Source organism: Mus caroli, chromosome 8 (genome assembly GCF_900094665.2).
Source record: "Mus caroli chromosome 8, CAROLI_EIJ_v1.1, whole genome shotgun sequence".
In the NCBI taxonomy this organism is placed as follows: domain Eukaryota; kingdom Metazoa; phylum Chordata; class Mammalia; order Rodentia; family Muridae; genus Mus; species Mus caroli.
This window is the reverse complement of record NC_034577.1, coordinates 60,237,199-60,255,505: the sequence shown is the minus strand read 5'-3', so window position 1 is coordinate 60,255,505 and position 18,307 is coordinate 60,237,199. Positions and strand designations below refer to the sequence as shown.

The window sequence follows — 18,307 nt, the reverse complement described above, 5'->3', positions numbered from 1 at the left end:
TACTACTGGAGGATCCCTCAATACCTCTCCTGGGCATATATCCAGAAGATGTTCCACCCAGTAAGAATAACACATGCTCCACTATGTTCATAGTAGCCTTATTTATAATAGCCAGAAGCTGGAAAGAATGCAGATTCCCCTCAACAGAGGAATGGATACAGAAAATGTGGTACATTTACACATGGACTACTACTCAGCTATTAAAAAGAATGAATTTATGATATTCCTAGGCAAGTGGATGGACCTGGAGAGCATCATCCCGAGTGAGGTAACTCATTCACAAAAGAACTCACATGATATGTACTCACTGATAAGTGGATATTAGCCAAGAAACTTAGAGTACCCAAGATATAAGATACAATTTGCGAAATAGATGAAGCTTGAGAATAAGGAAGACCAAGGTGTGGATACTTTGCCCCTTCTTGGAATTGGGAGCAAGGCACCCATGGAAGAAGCTACAGAGAATTTGGAGCTGAGAGGAAAGGATGGACCATCTAGAGACTGCCATACCTGGGGATCCATTCCATAATCAGCCTCCAAACGCTGACCCCGTTGCATACACTAGCAAGATTTTGCTTAAAGGACCCTGATATAGCTGTCTCTTGTGAGACTATACCAGGGTCTAGCAAACACAGAAGTGGATGCTCACAGTCAGCTTTTGGATGGATCACAGAGCTCACAATGGAGGAGCTGGAGGAAGTACCCTAGGTGCTGGGGGGATCTGCAACCCTATAGGTTGAACAACAATGTGAACTAACCAGTACCCCAGAGCTCTTGACTCTAGCTGCATATGTATCAGAAGATGGCCTAGTCGGCCATCAGTGGAAAGAGAGGCCCATTGGACGTGCAAACTTTATATGCCTCAGTACAGGGGAACGCCAAGGCCAAGAGGTCGGAGTGGGTGGGTGGGGGAGTGGGTGTGGGAGGGTGTGGGGGACTTTTGGGATAGCATTGGAAATGTAAATGAAATAAATACCTAATAATATAAAAAAGAGTTACAATAATTACTTTTCAGCTTTTATCATTATTTATTACCTGAGTGGTTTATTTGTATTCATACTTTATTTAATCCTTAGTGTAACCCTATTATTATTTGTATGGTTTTGAATGAAGAAGCTGACTAGAAAGGTTAAATAACCTTCTTAAAGTGACACAATTGGAAGGTAACGAAGTCTAGATTACAAGTCCAGATCCTGTGCCTTCACAACAGCATTTACTAATCAAGAAGCTAAACATCCACAGCTTAGAGATTAATAAACGAAAGCTGGGAGTTTTTAAGCCTTTCCCCAAGTAAGACAAGCTGTCAGCTGTCAAGCTGAACTTTTCAGCTTCATTTCTGTCACCAAGTCTGCTGTCCCTAGATGCACCATCTGATCTTTGTCCCCTGCGTATGAATTAGTCTTCTTGAGAGGGGCCTACTTGGTTTGCTGTAGTTTCAAACCCTGAACATTTCTTTCAGAATTCTTTCTTGGCATGCAGAGTTGTGGGAAGTGTAGCTTGTGGTACAGAGGGTGAGCTTTAGAGCCATAGTGTCTGAGTTTGAGTTCCTTCTAGTGGTGCCTCTTTTACTCATCTGATCTGACAAGACTCACACCTCTTTTGTATTTTAGTAGTCTCATCAATAAAATGGGTTCATAATAGTAGCCTTTGTAGCGACTTCTGGGGGATGGATGGATTCACAAAATGAAACTTCTTAGTGCAGCGTCTAGCATATTACTACACATTTTCTAACCTATTATATAATTTATAAAAATGGCCATTCATATTTTCTAAATCAAAATATAATTTATAAATTAATATTTTTTATAGATTAAAGTGAACACATTTTCTGGCTCTTGGTTGCTGGTTACTGAGTGTATGAAATAGAAAAGTCTTTTGAAGTGTCTGTGTTTCTCATGCTGATTGCAATATTAATGATACTGAAGATGAGTTACTTACTTTTTATTTTTTCCAGTGTTGGGGAATCAAACCCAGGGTTAGGTAGGCGCTGTAGCACAAATGGACACTCTCCACCCAAGATTCATTTTTAATATTTATATCAAGTCCCAGAGTCAGTGTTATTAACCATGTGTTAATTTCATATTATTATTTACAAAAGGAGTGCTTTTAGTGAGATTGCTTGAAAAGTATTGCATGCACCCACAGTACTGTAGGTGATGTTAAAGTTTATCCCATTGCTTTTAAAACTGGATCACAACATCTTTGAATCTTTTCATGGGACATTTCCAATTACTATCAATTACTGTTAAATATTAATTTATCACAGGAACAGTAATGTAATCATTAGTAAAATGACTGTGTGGCGGCAGCACTTACAAGTGAGATAAAGACTGTCAGTTCTGGATTGACATGGAAACAGCTTTTGGGCAGTGTTTTCGCATTTGCCTTTTCCGTTGGAGCAGCGTGAGAATTAAATGCTTTTAAAGGGAACCGGCCCATCTCGGTTCATGTGTGTCATTCCAGCATCAGAGAAAATGCTGCATAATACTAGGATGACAGCCCCACCTCTGATGTCACCCAGGATGGTACGATCCTCTCTGAGCCTCTGCCGGCTTCCTGCTGCTGCACTGGGGGAATGGTTACATTAAAGCTAACTCCCGACATCTCAGTTATCTCCTTGGAAGTAGTTTTGACAATTGTAGAAAAGCCCCACAGTGGCTGCCTTCGGTAAGCTACCAAGGTAGAGAGCGACTGAGGCTGAGCACAGCAGGAGAGCGGGCTGCTCTGCCTTTGTGAGGGGCTGAGGCGGCAGTTCCTGGGCTCAGCTCTGGTTCCAAGTGCTCAAAGTGCTTCCATTTACATCACCGTGTGCAGTGCAGGGCAAGAGGGGCCTCCAGGAAATTTGAAACTAATTTGCTTCCAGTTGACTAGAACAGCACATTTTGCATTAGCTTGCTTCTTTTCTCGTTAACTTTTCTCAAGCGTTAAACTGATGAACTGGGCATTTTCTATGATCAATGGGTAACTGCTGGAGCTACAGTAATCTCTGTGAGTAACCTCTATTTGTAGGTCTATGCAGGCAAATATATATTATCTATCTCTTGTGCAATGCTGCTGTGACATTTTCCGTCTGTATTATTGACTGCTTGTGTTGTCTTTCGGCCATCCCAGTAGGAGACTTCTGGGGGCTAGCCCAAGTTCTGCTGAATCCTGCCATAGAAAAGAGCAGACTGCATTCATTCTGGGGCATCCCTGCCAAGCACTCTTTAATTGCCCAGAAAACAGAAAGATGCAATGGGGGCCTCCGAATGCCTTTGCCCAATACTTCACTTGGCTTTAGCTTTTAATATTTGTTTTAGTGTCTGATGCTGAATGTTCTAATTTTTTTTAAAAAAAAATGTAAGTGGAGAGTAGAGTATCATGCTTACCTATAATTTTACTTCCTGTCATTCCCCGTCCCCAAGCAGGTTTCCCAGGAACAGGGCATTCTGTCATCCTATAGAAACAAGCTCCCTTTCTGTGCTGCATGATAGAGGCAGAAAGAAGGAAACAGGCTATTCCTTAGTTTAGAGAGGGGTGGTGTTGGATGGGATGGGGAGGAGTTTCTCTTAAAGAACCCACGCTTCTTTTGTCCGAAGCACAGCCAGGAATTTAAGTAGCCTGGAGTGGGTGGGGATGACTTCAGAATATTCTCATTGGAGTTGACGCTGAAGCCATCACAGTCTTTCCAGGAAGTTTATAGCAACTGTCTTATTATTTCTCAGTGTGTCTTTCCTATCTGTCAAAAACATTTTATAGTATTTTAAGATTTATTTCTCTCTCTAGAGAAACCAAGTTTCAACTTTCTGTTGAACGGTCAATGGTCGATGTGCTTGGAATTGTTCATGTCAGTCTGCAGGATGAAACCTGACTTTAGACTCTGATGGGAGTGCCAGTGTGGATCAGCTGAGGCTTAGCCCCAGCTTAGTGAGACTGCTTCTCTATCCTCACTCTGCCTTGCCCACAGCTGTAGTTGGCTATCACGGCCAATCACTCTAGCTGCTTGGCAATTGACACTCACAGTTTTAAAAGAACTATATAGAATTTTGAACATCACTTTAAATTTCTTCACTGTTAAATGATTTAACAAAAATGTGCAAGAAAAATTTATTCTAATATTACCACATGTGTGTTAACTTTAGCAAAAGATGGCCTGCTCAAGTGATACTGTGGAGCTGCACAGGGTTCAGTGTGAACCATTATTCTCTTTAAAAAAAAAACCATAATATAAACTAGAGTCAGTGTAGAGGAAATTTAAAAGTGGATATTAGAGGTGTGGATGTGTAAACAGGAGGAAGTGTAGAAAGTGGACAGAATGGATAAAATAGAGGAGAGAGAAGAGGTGAGGCTAAAGGAAGACATCTGCAGGGACTTACGATTATGAGAGGTAGTTTCTCTCAGATGGGCTCCTGCTACAAGCTTTCTTCTCTGTGCTGTTGCAGAGACTTTGCTCTACAATTAATGGCTTGCTTCTTATCTCATCCTCTGACCTGAACGCTGTTCGTGTGCTGCTCTGTAGTTTTCAAAGCTTCCGCTGACATTGACAGACATGGTAAACTACTATCGCTCCTGTAGGGAGTAGGGCTGAAGGAGAAAAATTGGGTTCAGAATCATTAGCCTGTGGGATTTAGACTGTGGTAAGCACAGCTGTAACTGTTAATCACCAGGGGAAGAATGTCCAATTAATGGAACCTTCTGCATTTGTATGCACATGCTAAAAGCTTGGATAATGCTTGGCAGGTCTTTCCGGCCTTTGAAGCACATAAAACCTTGAATATGCATGCATTTAGAGAGCTATCAGACTCCAGAAAATAGTGAGCATCATTCAGTAGATATCATAGTCTTCTCCCAAATGTGACTTTTATCAGGATGGAGAGTGAGTGCATCCCAAAGTTTAAAGAAGTGCATTACTCACTTGGCAAGTCTGCATTATTCACACTCACTTTCTGATATTTTTATCATACCAAATACGTTCTCTACTGCCTAGTAAGTGGATTAGATTATCCCCTGCTTTGTTTTAATGAACTCCTTGCCATTGCTTTGAGAATGTGATCTGCTTTGAGCTGTGATCAGTTTCTGACAAGGTTATTGGTCACTGTTTTTCATAGCTCAGAGTTATACTTACTTATAGACAAAACTCAGTTGAGGTCTTTAATTCTGCAAAGGTTAATTTTTGTATTTGTAAACGAGGCGTCTTTGTCACGGTTGTTCATTAGTAAAGTTACAGGCTGAGTGGTCAGAATCGGCACGCCATTTTCATCCTTGCTTCAGCACGAGTCAGAATGGGTTGCCTTTCCGTGGTTTCTGTGAAACTCCCACTGTTGAAGTAAGTCAAGAAGGTGTAGTTTTCCTTATACATTACTGCAGTTTGAAACCGCACACGTGAGGAGGAGGGGCAGAAGTTTACGGTGGTTTCTAAAGGGTTGAGAATGTGATGGTTTGTGTTCGTCTCAGAAAACAGATTATAAAGTTGTAGTGCAAGCTCACTGAGTGTGCCCATGAATTTCTTCTATTAACAAGTAATGTAGCCAAGAACTGGAATGGGAAATTACGGAAAATTTAGTGGTTTTTATATACTGAAAAACCTTAGTTTTCCTCAGCTTCTATCTTTTAGACTCCCATTTAATTTATTTAAGGACAACTAGATGGTAACATTCATATTTTTAGGGGAGGGTCAAGATCACAGTTGCAATTTTTGATAAGTGTAGTCACTATACTAACAATGAGCTCTAAACTCAGGAAGTGCACTGTTCCAGCAAAGGCCCTTAATCTATTTTCCTTTGGAGAGGATTCCAGATAGATGGACTCCTTGGTATGAGGGCAAACTCACATCAGAATGATAAAACTAGGAATAGAGACTTTTGACCTCTGGATACTTTGTTGGTTGTCTATTCTATTGATTGGACAATTGGACGTTCATTAGGAGGAGGAAACTTCTAATTTTTTAAAAGAATAAAAAATGTAGTCATGTATTAAATAGTGTCAGAATGACTTCTAGGTGGCTGTGTGGTTTCTGGAGCAGTGCTCTTATATTTCACTGTGAGTATGAGTCTCTGGCCTGCTTGACTGGCTTTTATTTATTTATTTTTGTGTGTGTATGTGTGTACAATGCATACACTTGGGCATATATGTATGTATTCATGGCAGTTCATGCAAGAGCTTTGGTTTCTGTCTGCCTGATCATGTCTTGAAGAGAGGTCTTTGAATTGAAAGCTTGCCATTTTCAGCCAGCCTGGCTGAATGCTGAGTTCTCAGACTCTTCCAGTTTGGACAGTGAGAAGGCTAAGTGTTGAGTGAACATGCTGCCATGCCTAATGACCTTAGTTCTGTCTTCAGAATCCATTCACATGGTAGCAGGAGAGAACCAACTCACACAGGGTGTCCCATGAACTCTAAAAGCAAGCCATGGCATGCATTCTCACAAACAAACACATGTAAAACAATTAAATATAATATATATATGTTCACTCACCCACCCTGAGTGAGATTAATAGGCACATGTAGTCAAGCTTGAATTTTTTGTTTTAATATTTACTTATTTGTGTGTGTGTGTGTGTGTATGTTTTGCCTATGTGTATATATGTATACCACAATTATGTGGTGCCTGCAGAGGCCAGAAGAGGGCATTTGGGTTCCCTAGAATGGGAGCTGCAGACAGTTGTGAACTGCTATGTTGGTTCTGGGAATGGAATCCAGGTTTTTTGCAAGTGCTCATATCACTGAGCTAGCTCTCTACCCCATGCCTGGCTGATGTGAGGCCAGGGAGCTCAGGACTTATGCCTGAGCTGTAAGCAGTTTTGCTTACCTGACCATCTCCACAGCCCCTCATGTATGTTTCTGCCTTGGATGGTCTGAACAGTGCTTCCGTGACATCTATGATTCCGTGATGTCTATGTTGCTGTCTCCCGGTCATACTGAGTACAATGCTCTAGGACAGCACTTTCAAATAAAACATACTGTGATGATTGAAATGATCTCTACAGAGTCGTCTGAGAGCTGTTAAAGATACTTACGGAATACTGACTGGAGAATTAATATATTTTTAGATTTATTTATTTTTATTTAATGGGTATGAGTATTTTGCCTGTATGTATATCTGTATACCATGTGCATGTCTGCTGCCCCTGCAGGCCAGAGGAGTTGGATGCCCTGGAATTGGAGTTACAGAAGGTTGTAGGCCACCATGTGGGTCCTGGGAATTGAACCCTTGTCTTCTGGAAGAGCTATAAGTGCTCTTAACCCACTGAGCCATCATCTCCTCAGCCCCTAACTTTGCAGTTTTCTGATGTTGATATGAGTGATAAAATGCTGATATGGCTATGTTTACATAGTGGTCAGTTGGGAAAGGTATGTTTTATGTTATTAATCTGGCTTGCATCATGCTATGTTCTAGAAGGGCAGGTAAAATTGCCTCTGTTGAACTTACCACTCAGTAAACTGACTGCAGGGAGTGTATCCAGAAAGTATTGATTGCCAGCTGAATTTCCATCATTCTGTCCAAGCTGGCTACCAGGCGCCAGAACTTGGGTGGTACTTCCACGTCCTGTCCCACTGGTGTTTAAGGAGGCATCTTTGTTTTGTTTCTGCCTTGAAGTTCTCCTAATTGACATACCATTGATTGTATGACATTCTTTATTTCACTTAGACAGCATCCATTTGCTAGACTGTAGTGTTGTAAGGGATATAATAGCAAAGAACAGACCAGATGTCCTCTATTTGAAGTTTATATCTAATTGTGACTATGAAAAACAAGCTAGGTCCTCCTAGAAACTACTGGACCCAGGTTCCAGGAGACACATATGCAGAATTTATAATTGTCCTCCCATAGGACCTAGGCTGGACACAGCTGCTGTGATACCTGGGGAAGCCTAAACCCTGCTTTTTAGGATCACTATAGAAAGCTGCTTTTCTTTTTTCAAGTTTCAGTGACCCAGTGTGTGGTACATGTGCCAAATGGTCTGTGGGTTGTTCTTCCTGGAACCGTTTTCTCTTGTGTTTGCTAGCCAAAGTGGAAGAGTGTATTTCATATACTGGTTTTCAAAGATCATTCTTAGGAAGGCATAGTCTCTCTGCAGCTAGCCTTGCGAAACAGGCTCATTTCCTCAAGATTGAAACACATTATGTTTTTATTCCATCATTTTATTACATCCCTGTCCCCATGTTGCAGAAACAGATGGCTACTTAATACAGAGCGCAAAGCAGTGCTAAAATTGATCTTGTAACATACAAAATTATCCTGCTTCTTTCTCAGTATATTAAATCAAATTTTTAAAAAAGCCAGTGGATTTATAGATCACAGAAAAGTAGCTTTACCAAATACCTGGAAACATAATTTATTGGAAGTTTTGCCAAATGTACAAGGTAGCAGATAAAATTTCAGAAAGAAAAAGACAAGTTTTCATGAAATAAAATTCCCTCCTAAATACATTTTCTAATGGCCATTCACCCTGCCTTCCCACAAACTTTAGCTTATATTTACATTATTTTTAAAAGGAAAAAGAAGTATAATTAAGTTCTCTCTGTCTGTGTGTATGTGGTTTATATTCAGGGAAGTGCTAGAGTTCTTCTTTTTAATACTTATTTAGCAAATCTCCTTGTCAGACTTGGACTGATTCCAGTAAGCCTTCCTGCAGAAAGAACGTTTACTAGAGTCTTATATTAGTATTAGGCTGGTGGTGATGGTAGTGGTGGATATGTGGGGAGCATTTTAAGTCAGGGGTGAGAATCTGTCTCAGGCCCTGACGTCTGTTTCTGCCCAAGCCTCTGGTTATCCTGAGTCTGTTTATGCCCATCCTCTCTCCCCTTGGGTGTCCTTCACTGGCCACCCAGGTGTCTTTTTGCCATGTCAAGTGCACACATCGCATCTGACGATGCCCTTGTGACTTCCCTATGTTGGTTACATAACAGCTTATTGATATAAACGTTTGCTGAGTGAGTAACGAAGGCCAGAAACAGTGGCAGTGTTTTGAAAGGGACCAGAGGAACAAAACAAACAAAACAAAATATCCCAGTAAAATAAAAATGTCCTCATTTTCTTTCTTTTCAAGAAATAGTCACACTAGTATAATGATCTCCACAGGAATTACTTTAATGGGATAAATACAAAACTCAAAGTAAAAGCTCAGGAATAATATTTTGCAAAGTTTTGTTTGTTTGTTAAAGGCAGTTTACAGAAATGTAAACAGCAAAGGGAAGCAGCTCTTGCCTGTAACAACAAAAGTGTCCTTCTATGACATGTCCTCTATGTGTGGCGTCCCCATGGTTTGTGTGCAGAAACTACTACAGTTAGAAGATTATTCGTTTGGTTGGTTACTGAAAACAGTGACCTCACTGTTTAATAGCGTGTGAGTCTTTCCCATATATTTATTCCTGCGAAGCTCAAGACTGCCAGTATAGCCCAGTCTTAGCTCCAGTAGAGTGCTTTGTTTAATGATGTTTTACACATCTTAGTTAGGTCCTTAACCCCTCAGAATATCATTTGCCCCTGACTGTTTGTGCCATCTTTACTTATTAGAAGGTAAATGACACTTACTAAGTTAGTTCTTTCTAAGACAGTAAACTCAGATCTGAGAGCCTGTGGAAAAGTGAAGCCCAGGAGTCCTCCAGGCCTTTTTTGCCTCCTTTCCTCCATCTCTTTGCCTGGACCAGTTGCCGAGTTGTGTCAAGCATCACAAGCATTTCCTATACCTGATGTATTTCCTTTTTCTTTCTGAAGGAGATTTCAGTACAACTTCTGAAACTAAAGTGAAGGACTTAACATATTCATGAGACCCTGTTTCTCTCTTCCCTGTCCCCTCTCTCATTACATCTCTGGGTCAGTGCTTATTTTCATGCTTATTTTGTAGATGATAAACTAAGGTTAGGACGAAGTGGACTCCCAGATGATGTTCATTAACACTTTGCTCTTGTAAATGAATTTCACCATGGTGGATTTGAGTGTTCATATGAATTTAGTGTTCCTGTGGTAGAGTTTTTAAAAGTACTTCATGGGCCACTTAAAACTTGTAGCTGTTTGGGGATGGAGAGATGGCTCACTGGTTAAAAACCCCTGTGCTCCTCTAGAGGAACCATTTTGATCCCAGCCTCAATTTTGGATGGCTCACAACTGCAACTGAGGCTCCCAGGGGATGGGGGCCCTCACACAGACATGGCAGGTACTCGCACAGTTTAAGAATTGTAGCTGTTTGAACCTTAAAATGTGAATTAATGTTAATGCTCCTATTTTATGTATGTGACCAGCTAAAGTTCTATTGGCATTTCCAGTGAGGGAAGGTGCTTTACTTCATCCAAGCACTGGTATTAAAAGAAGATTTAATTAAACATAGCGAGTTGGAGTTAGACCTGGAAGGGTAAAAGTAATCTGATCGTTTCAGATCTGAAGAAGAATGCCACGTTAAAAAGACACTGAGCACAGGCAAAGGACAGAATATAAAGTTTGGAATGTCCACAGGGTTAACTCTATTTCCAGGATATGCCAGAATTAAAACCTGCTCAGTGTGTGATGTCTGATACCCATCCTTCAGTTAAGAAGCAAAGACCAAAAATTGAAAGGGCAACTGAGAGAGGCTATATGGGAAAGACAGTTTAGGACAGGAAAGATGCAAAGCTCTCTATTCACAGACAACAAGGTATTTCATGAGAAAACCTCAAGAAATGCATAAAATGCTATGAGGTCTAAAACACAAGCTCATCCATAGTTGAGTCTAACAGTCGTGAATAGCAGCCCACTCTACGTCCGTGTATCTGCTCGATATTGTCAATAAGAATAAAATAAACTTAATGTGATCATTAGAATCATGTTCAGAAAACTATAAAACAGGAGTGGTTTTAAAAGGCATGAAATAGTGGCAGGACCGTCCAAGTAGTAGTAATACGGCTAAGAGTGCAGCACACCGGTTAACTGGTGCTCTTGTTAAAAAATCTCAGCTGTCTGGTAAGTTGATTCTAAAATTCACATAGGAAATACAAGGGGCCCAGAGGGACCAAAACAGTCTGGGAAAGGAATAACAAAGTTGGGAGAATTTCTTAGCTCTACATTTACCTACTGCAGAGTAACAGTGATCAAGAGCGGCATCCTGGCATGAAGATACAGCTCAATATGAGAGAATTAAGAGTTACAATAAAACCTAACAGTGTTAGTCAGTTGTGTATTTGCAAAGGTATCAGGGCAATTGAGTTAGCTGGGAGAATAGTCTTTTTAGCAAATAGTAGTGAGATAACTAGATGTGCACATGCAATAGAATGAACTCAGATCTCTAATTCACACCATACACAAAGATTAACTTAAAATAGCTAACCTTATAAAAGCTATTTAAATAAAGCAGGAGTATATCTTTTAACTTTGTATGAAATAGTGGTTTATCACATATAACAACAACAGCAACAATAAAAAAGCAACCAAAGAAAAACAGGTTGCACCTTATATCAAAATTATAACCTTGTACAATGATGCTGTCAATCAATTAAAAAGATAAGGCATAAGATGTTTATGAGATTTTTTTTGTAATTAAATGATAAATGAAGTAATTGTAAAATGGGTAAAAGATCTGAATAGGCACATTTTTAAATAAGACATAGAAATGGCCAACACATGGCAAGATGTTCAATATCATTAGTTAACAGGACAATCAGAAGCATGGTGAAATACAGTTTGTACCTTGTATGAGGTTATCTATGATCAAACACAGACACTAGTGGAACCCTTGACATACTGGCAGGAAATAAACAGTGTAGTTGCTTTTAAAAATCCATTCCACCCTTTTGTAAAAGATTATTAATACATTCACTAGCTTATCAAAAAAAATTCATGTTTAACCATGAGAAATTAAACTATATGTAGAGAGGAAACCTACATGCAAATTTGTTACCTCTAATAGCTAGAGGGGTAAACCACACCCAAGTATTAATGAGTGGATAAAAAATGTGTTATTCTGTGTAATTAAATATAATTTGATGAAAAATGTGATAAAAATCTGACATGTATTACAGCTTGAATCTTTGTAAAAATACAATTGTAGCATCAATAAGAAAATGTCATTTATTGTATGTATGTAGGTATAGGAAATGTTCAGAATAAAGGGGATAACATTTGAAATGTAAACAAAGAAAATATCCAATAAAAAAGAAATATATACTTTTACTTTAAGAAAATGAAAATAAATGAAATGTAGAATAATTACACGAAGATTTTTCAAGTGGAAATCCAGAAGCACTGTTTCTTTTTGAAAATTATTGTTATTTTGATTCCATTGTCACTCTTGATAGAAATTTTAGAAATGTTTCCCTCCCCCCAAAATATGTCCAGCTGGGAAAATTTTTTACTGACTTTAAATAAATCTTTCTTTTTCCGAGATTTAGTCTCAGATTTCATATCCATATTTATTATTTTACCAGTGGTATTTGAATAAAGTACTTACAGTAACTTTAGTATTTATGCATATGAAGGGGCTGAGCTACTACAGCCTCCTTTCTTGGACTTCATGAGAAGTAGTGTTAGATATGGTGTGAGTCGTTAGACTGCTTCCTCCTGTGCAGAAACTTTTGTGTTGATGTTTATGGAGGATGAATAGAAGTGGTCACTGCAAAGTTCTAAGTGCGTGTTACAGGGTTGGGAGGAAGGAAAATAGTAAATGAATAAGTCATTATTATTGAGAACCTAGAATGAATACTTATTATTCCACACTAGACTCTGATGTCATGTTTCCATTCTGTTCCATTCTTAGGTGATCATGGAGGAAGCACTTTACTCCCACCGACTGTCACAAATGAATTTCCAGAATATGGGACCATGGAAGAAGGAGGGGAAGGCCTCAGAGCCTCTCTAGACTTTGATGCAAAGTCTCCACCATGCCGCTTGCCTGGGCAGCAGGCAGTCCACCTTCTTGTGGGACAAGACTCTATACTTAACAGTGTTACAGAAGGACCAAATGATGCCCCTCAGTGTCACCCTCAGGAACAAAGTTTACAGCCCATCGACTCTTTAATTTCTGCTCTGAAAGCTACGGAAGCCAGAATAGCTTCAGGAACATTTCAAGCTACAAAGGTACTGGACAAAGATGCTAACTTTTCAGTTTACCAGGTGGATAAAGAACTGAGTACTGCCAGTCATAAGCCACAGAGAGCCCATAGAACATTTCCTGTTGGCCCAGGAAAATCACCAGATATACCTCTTTCAGTGGAAGTACCAACGGAGGAAAAATTGTCTTTGCACATCCAGGAGGATCTGTCTGCACTCTTACCTGAAGAAGCTCAAGCACAACTGTCCCAGATAACTAATTACAGGAGACAGGGGCCTCTCCATGTGCCAAAGTCAGCATGTCCTGTGTCCTCAAGATCAGCAGGGAGCCATGACCCTGTGGACAGAGTTGGTGCTTTAAAAGATCAGAGGTCTGACCTTGGAAGAGAGCACCCTAGAGGATATGATCGGGGAGGCTCCATGGGGCGCCAAGGCCGGATCAAACATGTAGAATTTCAAGGAGTAGAGATACTGTGGACAGGAGAGGAGGCTGAGAGCCGACATCCAGTAGACTTTGAGACATCACCAGAAAGGACAGCCTCGCCTGTGAGCAAAGAGTTTGCCAAACGGCCAAGTCATTCTAGCCCAGCTTGTGGTGTGAGTAGCAACTCCACTCATTTAACTGGGAATGTTTGGGATGAAACTTGCAAAGCTCCTTCCGAAAGGCTGGGCACAAGCATAGGCACACTGTCCCCCATGCCTGTTGGTGAGAGTGGAGAGGATGATGTCTTTCTGAGAGAAAGCAAAGAACACCTTGAGGAGAACTTTGATATACAGGGAGACAAAGAAAGGTAAGCTCTGGAGTTGTCCTGTAATTTGTGATGCCTGCTTTGAACATGCTCTAGGAAATCACTGCCTGTGCTTACTGGGGGAACTCGCCACACTGGCCCATAGTCTTACCTTAGCAGTCAGTTTGCTTTACAAGATTGACTCCATTTACCTGGAATGAACCTTGATGGTCAAAAACATTAAATGAAAAATTCAAGAAATAAGTAATTCCCGTTTGATGTGACTTTCTGTTGTTACAGTTGTTCCATTTGTTATGACTATTAACTCTCTTACTATGGCTAAGATGCAGTAACTATATCATAGGTATGCATGTATAGGAATGACATATTTAGGAATTATTATAGTCTTTGATTTCATATCAATGGCAATTTATCCCTATGTATATATGGGAGGGTTGCAGTATTTATTGTTCTTATTGCCATAGAATGGAAGAGAAATTACTATAATCTAGGCTACTCTTTAGATTATACGTTTCAAAGACAGAAAAGTGATCATGTAATGAAGTTGTCTGTTAGCCAAGGATCAAGGGAGGAAAGCTGAAGAGACTGTGAACACTCATCCATACAAATGCATTTTTGACATGAAAGAGTAAAACTATAATGACATCTGTGCAGTCATTGCAGTTCATCCAGCCTTCCTCTGAGTGCACACAGTGGTTCTAGTGCAGCATGCATCCAGCCTGTAGTGTAGCCTGCTTCTCTGTATGAACATGCTTCCCTGTATGGACAGAGATGTTTGGGCCATGTAGTTCTCTATGGCTCAGAGGGCATCTCAGAAGGTCAGAGGTAGATTAGACTCCAACTCGTTTGTTCTGTGATGGTCACAAATGGATCTTTTCTTTCAAATAGCAAATGTGTTTCAAATGTGTTCTGATGTATGGCCTAGATAAGTAAACTTAGCATTTCCTGTTATTTTCTGGCCTTCCTCAACATTTCTCTCCACTATTCTACCTTAGAGCCTGGTTATATGGAAGACACAGCTATCTTTCTTCAGTCTCTCTGATCATGTCTGGTCATTGTTTCTGAGAAATTCTTTGTTGTATCCTGCACTACTAAACCATGAATGTTAGTGTTCTGTCATTCCTCAATGTCCATGTTATAGTTTATCATCAGTGGTTCACAACCTGATAAACTTAAGATGAGGTTCCTTTTGGGTGACTATTAAGATCACAAAATCTCTAGACTTCTATTAAAAGCAGCCTTGATAAATGGCACGTGGCTCTGTCTTTTTTTTTTTTAAAGATTTGTTTATTTATTATATGTAAGTACACTGTAGCTGTCTTCAGACACTCCAGAAGAGGGCGCCAGATCTCGTTACGGATGGTTGTGAGCCACCATGTGGTTGCTGGGATTTGAACTCTGGACCTTCGGAAGAACAGTCGGGTGCTCTTACCCACTGAGCCATCTCACCAGCCCGGCTCTGTCTTTGTATCACTCTGAAATGTATACTTGCACTGTTAGTAGATCAGTAATTCATTGCTCCCATTTTCCCTTTCTTACCCCCTTTCCCCTAGAAATTCTTTCAAGTTCCCTATTGTATTTCTGACCCTGTTAGATGCTGGACATAAAAGAATGGGCAACACATGTGAGATGCCTGGTCTGTGAACTTTGGTGCTAAATATACAAAGTGACCACATAAACACTATATAGATCCCATATAGGCAAAGAACAGCAGTCTACTGGGAAGATAAACTTGCCTGGAAAGGAAGAGGCTTGGACAGTATGTTTCTGTAAACTTATCTAAGTTGTCTGAATGTCCATTTCATTATTTGAAGCCCTTGCTGGAAATTAATTCTTCATATAATTGCGAGCTGAACACGGACAGCAACAGTAGGCATGCTAATGTGCACGGGGGCAAGGATGGAAGAGTCCAAGTGACCCTAGCCCTACCCACGGGAAAATAGACAGCTAAGGAATGCTGAGGTCCAGAGAAGCAGTCCTCTCTGGGGAAGAAAGAGGACAATAATTGTTAGCGTTGTATAAGTTCCTAGGTGCTCCCCAGCTGTGAACATGAAGTCTTTGCAGTTCTACTTTACATCAGCAGAGGGCAGCCTCTGGATTCTGACAGGGTCCTTCCCGGAGCGTCTGGTCTTAAGTTAGAAAGTATTAATAGCCAGGAAAGTTCAGTACATTTTTACTGATTGTTTGCTGTATCACGTTTACGTGATATTTATATGATCCTCTTAAATTTAATGATGATAGTATATGATCTGAGTGTGGCTGATTAAAAGGAAAATTTAGTATTTTATTTATATATACACTATAAGAGATATAGGAAACTAGTTTGGAACTTTATTAAATTTCTGCAGATTATTGGCATGTGTGTGTATTAGGAAGGTTTTAGCCTGGGTTTGGGGGTTTAGGTTAGTAGTTAAGAGCCCTTGTTGTTCTTGAGAGGACCTGGATTCAATTCCCAATTTTCACATAGAGGTTCACAGTCATCCATAACTCCATTTTCAGGGGATCTGATGATTTCTTCTAACGTCTGCAGGCTTCAGGAGTGCATGTGTAACACTCATACACATACAGTAACCTGAAGGGAATGCTTTAACCTAAGTAGGTTTCATATCTTTCTTCCCATATATGTTAAAAAGCCATAAGATGAGAGAATATAACAGTTACATGTAGACAACACTATCTTTTTTATATGGTTGGTTGAAGGCAGAAAATTGAAAAGAAAAAAAATGGTTTAATATTGAAAAATTTTGCTTTCACTAATTTTTCAGGTTTCTCGATCAAGAGGAGCACCTTAGGGAAGGAGATGATGATATTCTTGGGCCTGGCTATACAGAGGACTCCACTGATGTGTACAGCAGCCAATTCGAAACTATTTTGGACAACACTTCCCTATACTACAGTGCAGAGTCATTAGAGACACTGTATTCGGAACCGGATAGCTATTTTAGCTTTGAAATGCCGCTTACTCCAATGATACAGCAGCGCATTAAAGAAGGCGGTCAGTTCTTGGAGAGGACCTCTGTGGGAGGACATCACGATGTGCTGAGTGTGTCAGCAGATGGTGGGATAGTCATGGGCTATTCTGCAGGGATCACCAACGGATTGCACGATTCTGCCAACTCTGTCTACACCAGAGGCCCTCAAGAGATTGCCTTCTGGGGAAGGTAGCAGTGCCATTCTCATTAATTTCACGGTGGTGTTTTTTTGTGGTATTCTCTCTTTGGGAAATCTAAGTGTAGGGTATGTTTTAAATGAATTTGGCCAGTTTCTGTGAATGAAAGCAAATGATGTCAGTAAATGAAAGCTTGGGATTCAAGAAAACAGGAACTGTACTCTAGTGGTTTGTTGGACTGGCAAGCACTGGGCACGTCTTGGGTTACTCTATATGAATAGATACTGAGCATATAGTTGTAATGAGTAGTTGTTTACTGGGATACTGTGGGCTCTAGAGAGAGCCTTTAGCTTTGCATTGGCAAGGTGTTTTCTCTCTATTTTACTATTGACATCCATCTTGAGATTAAATGACAGCTTAGGTAGGGTATGTATTCCATAGCTCTCATCTGGCTACACTATGTCTCTACTAAGGATATCCGTCATTGCATCTGCTCTTGCCTGTCTCCTTACTTCATCTGCCTGCCACTTAGCATCTCTGTCAGGAAGTTTTATGAATTTAGTTTTGAAATGTGTTTTCTATATATATCTGGAGATGGTGGTGGAGGGAAGGTTAAATGAGGATACAGTATTTTGAAGGTAGATGAAAAATGTCACTGTTTTTTTTTCTTTAAAATTATGTTAACATTAAAGGTTTTCAGTAATGCTGTCTCTTCTAACAGCCTGTCCTGTGTTGGAATTTCCTGGAACCAGCATAGTTTTATGGTCCTTTGGAGGACCATAATTGCGAACCCAAACATCTCAATACTGTAGATGCTTCTGTGTGAACAGGTAGTGATAGGTAACTTGGTTCACAGTGAGACGATGAAAGGCATACAAGGTCTCAGAGAAAACAGTTTTGGTCTGATATATTTATTTATTCACTCTGAAACCTGGTTTAATTTTATTTTCAAAATGGGGATAATGATGCTCTGTGTACTGTATAGCCATGAGAATTAAAGGGTTAATGTAGCTGAAAGCACCTAGCAGGGTCTGCCTGCCAAGTCCATGTTAGATAGTCTGTATCATGAAGAGGGGTGCCTAAGGGGGGCACCCATGAGAGAAGGATGCATCCAGGGATGTGTTGCTGAGAGAAGACTGTCCCAAGACAGGGAGAGTCTTGAGAGCAAGCATTTCTAGAAAAGGAGTGTGGCTGTGAGCAGAGTGTTCCTGAAGTGTCCCTGGCTGGATTGTTCTGGAGAAAAGTGTCTGTCTTTCAATAGGGAATACCATTTTAGTCTGTTTTATTATCATTTCTTGTGACTGCAAATTTCGATAAAAAGCTGTAGAACGCCGGGCGTGGTGGCGCACGCCTTTAGTCCCAGCACTCGGGAGGCAGAGGCAGGCGGATTTCTGAGTTCGAGGCCAGCCTGGTCTACAAAGTGAGTGCCAGGACAGCCAGGGCTACACAGAGAAA

At 40.3% G+C, this 18,307-nt stretch overlaps 1 protein-coding gene and 1 long non-coding RNA gene across 8 annotated transcripts in view; one reads left to right on the top strand and one right to left on the bottom strand.

Annotated features, from left to right (window-relative positions):
• The window catches only part of LOC115031740, a 35,336-nt gene extending 31,856 nt beyond the window's left edge, over positions 1-3,480 (bottom strand). The window contains exon 1 of the long non-coding RNA XR_003837395.1: positions 3,369-3,480. This is a non-coding gene — a long non-coding RNA (uncharacterized LOC115031740). The remainder of the gene's footprint in view (positions 1-3,368) is intronic.
• The window catches only part of Psd3 (pleckstrin and Sec7 domain containing 3), a 508,951-nt gene that overhangs the window by 235,919 nt on the left and 254,725 nt on the right, over positions 1-18,307 (top strand). For 5 of the 7 annotated variants that reach the window (XM_029480436.1, XM_029480438.1, XM_029480437.1 and 2 more), the window contains 2 exons: positions 12,702-13,785; positions 16,509-16,904. In XM_029480436.1, coding sequence (XP_029336296.1) covers positions 12,702-13,785; positions 16,509-16,904 — 1,480 coding nt within the window. Of the gene's footprint in view, positions 1-2,147; positions 2,989-12,701; positions 13,786-16,508; positions 16,905-18,307 lie in introns of those variants that run through there. The other 2 variants (XM_029480442.1, XM_029480440.1) reach the window with 2 other exon arrangements.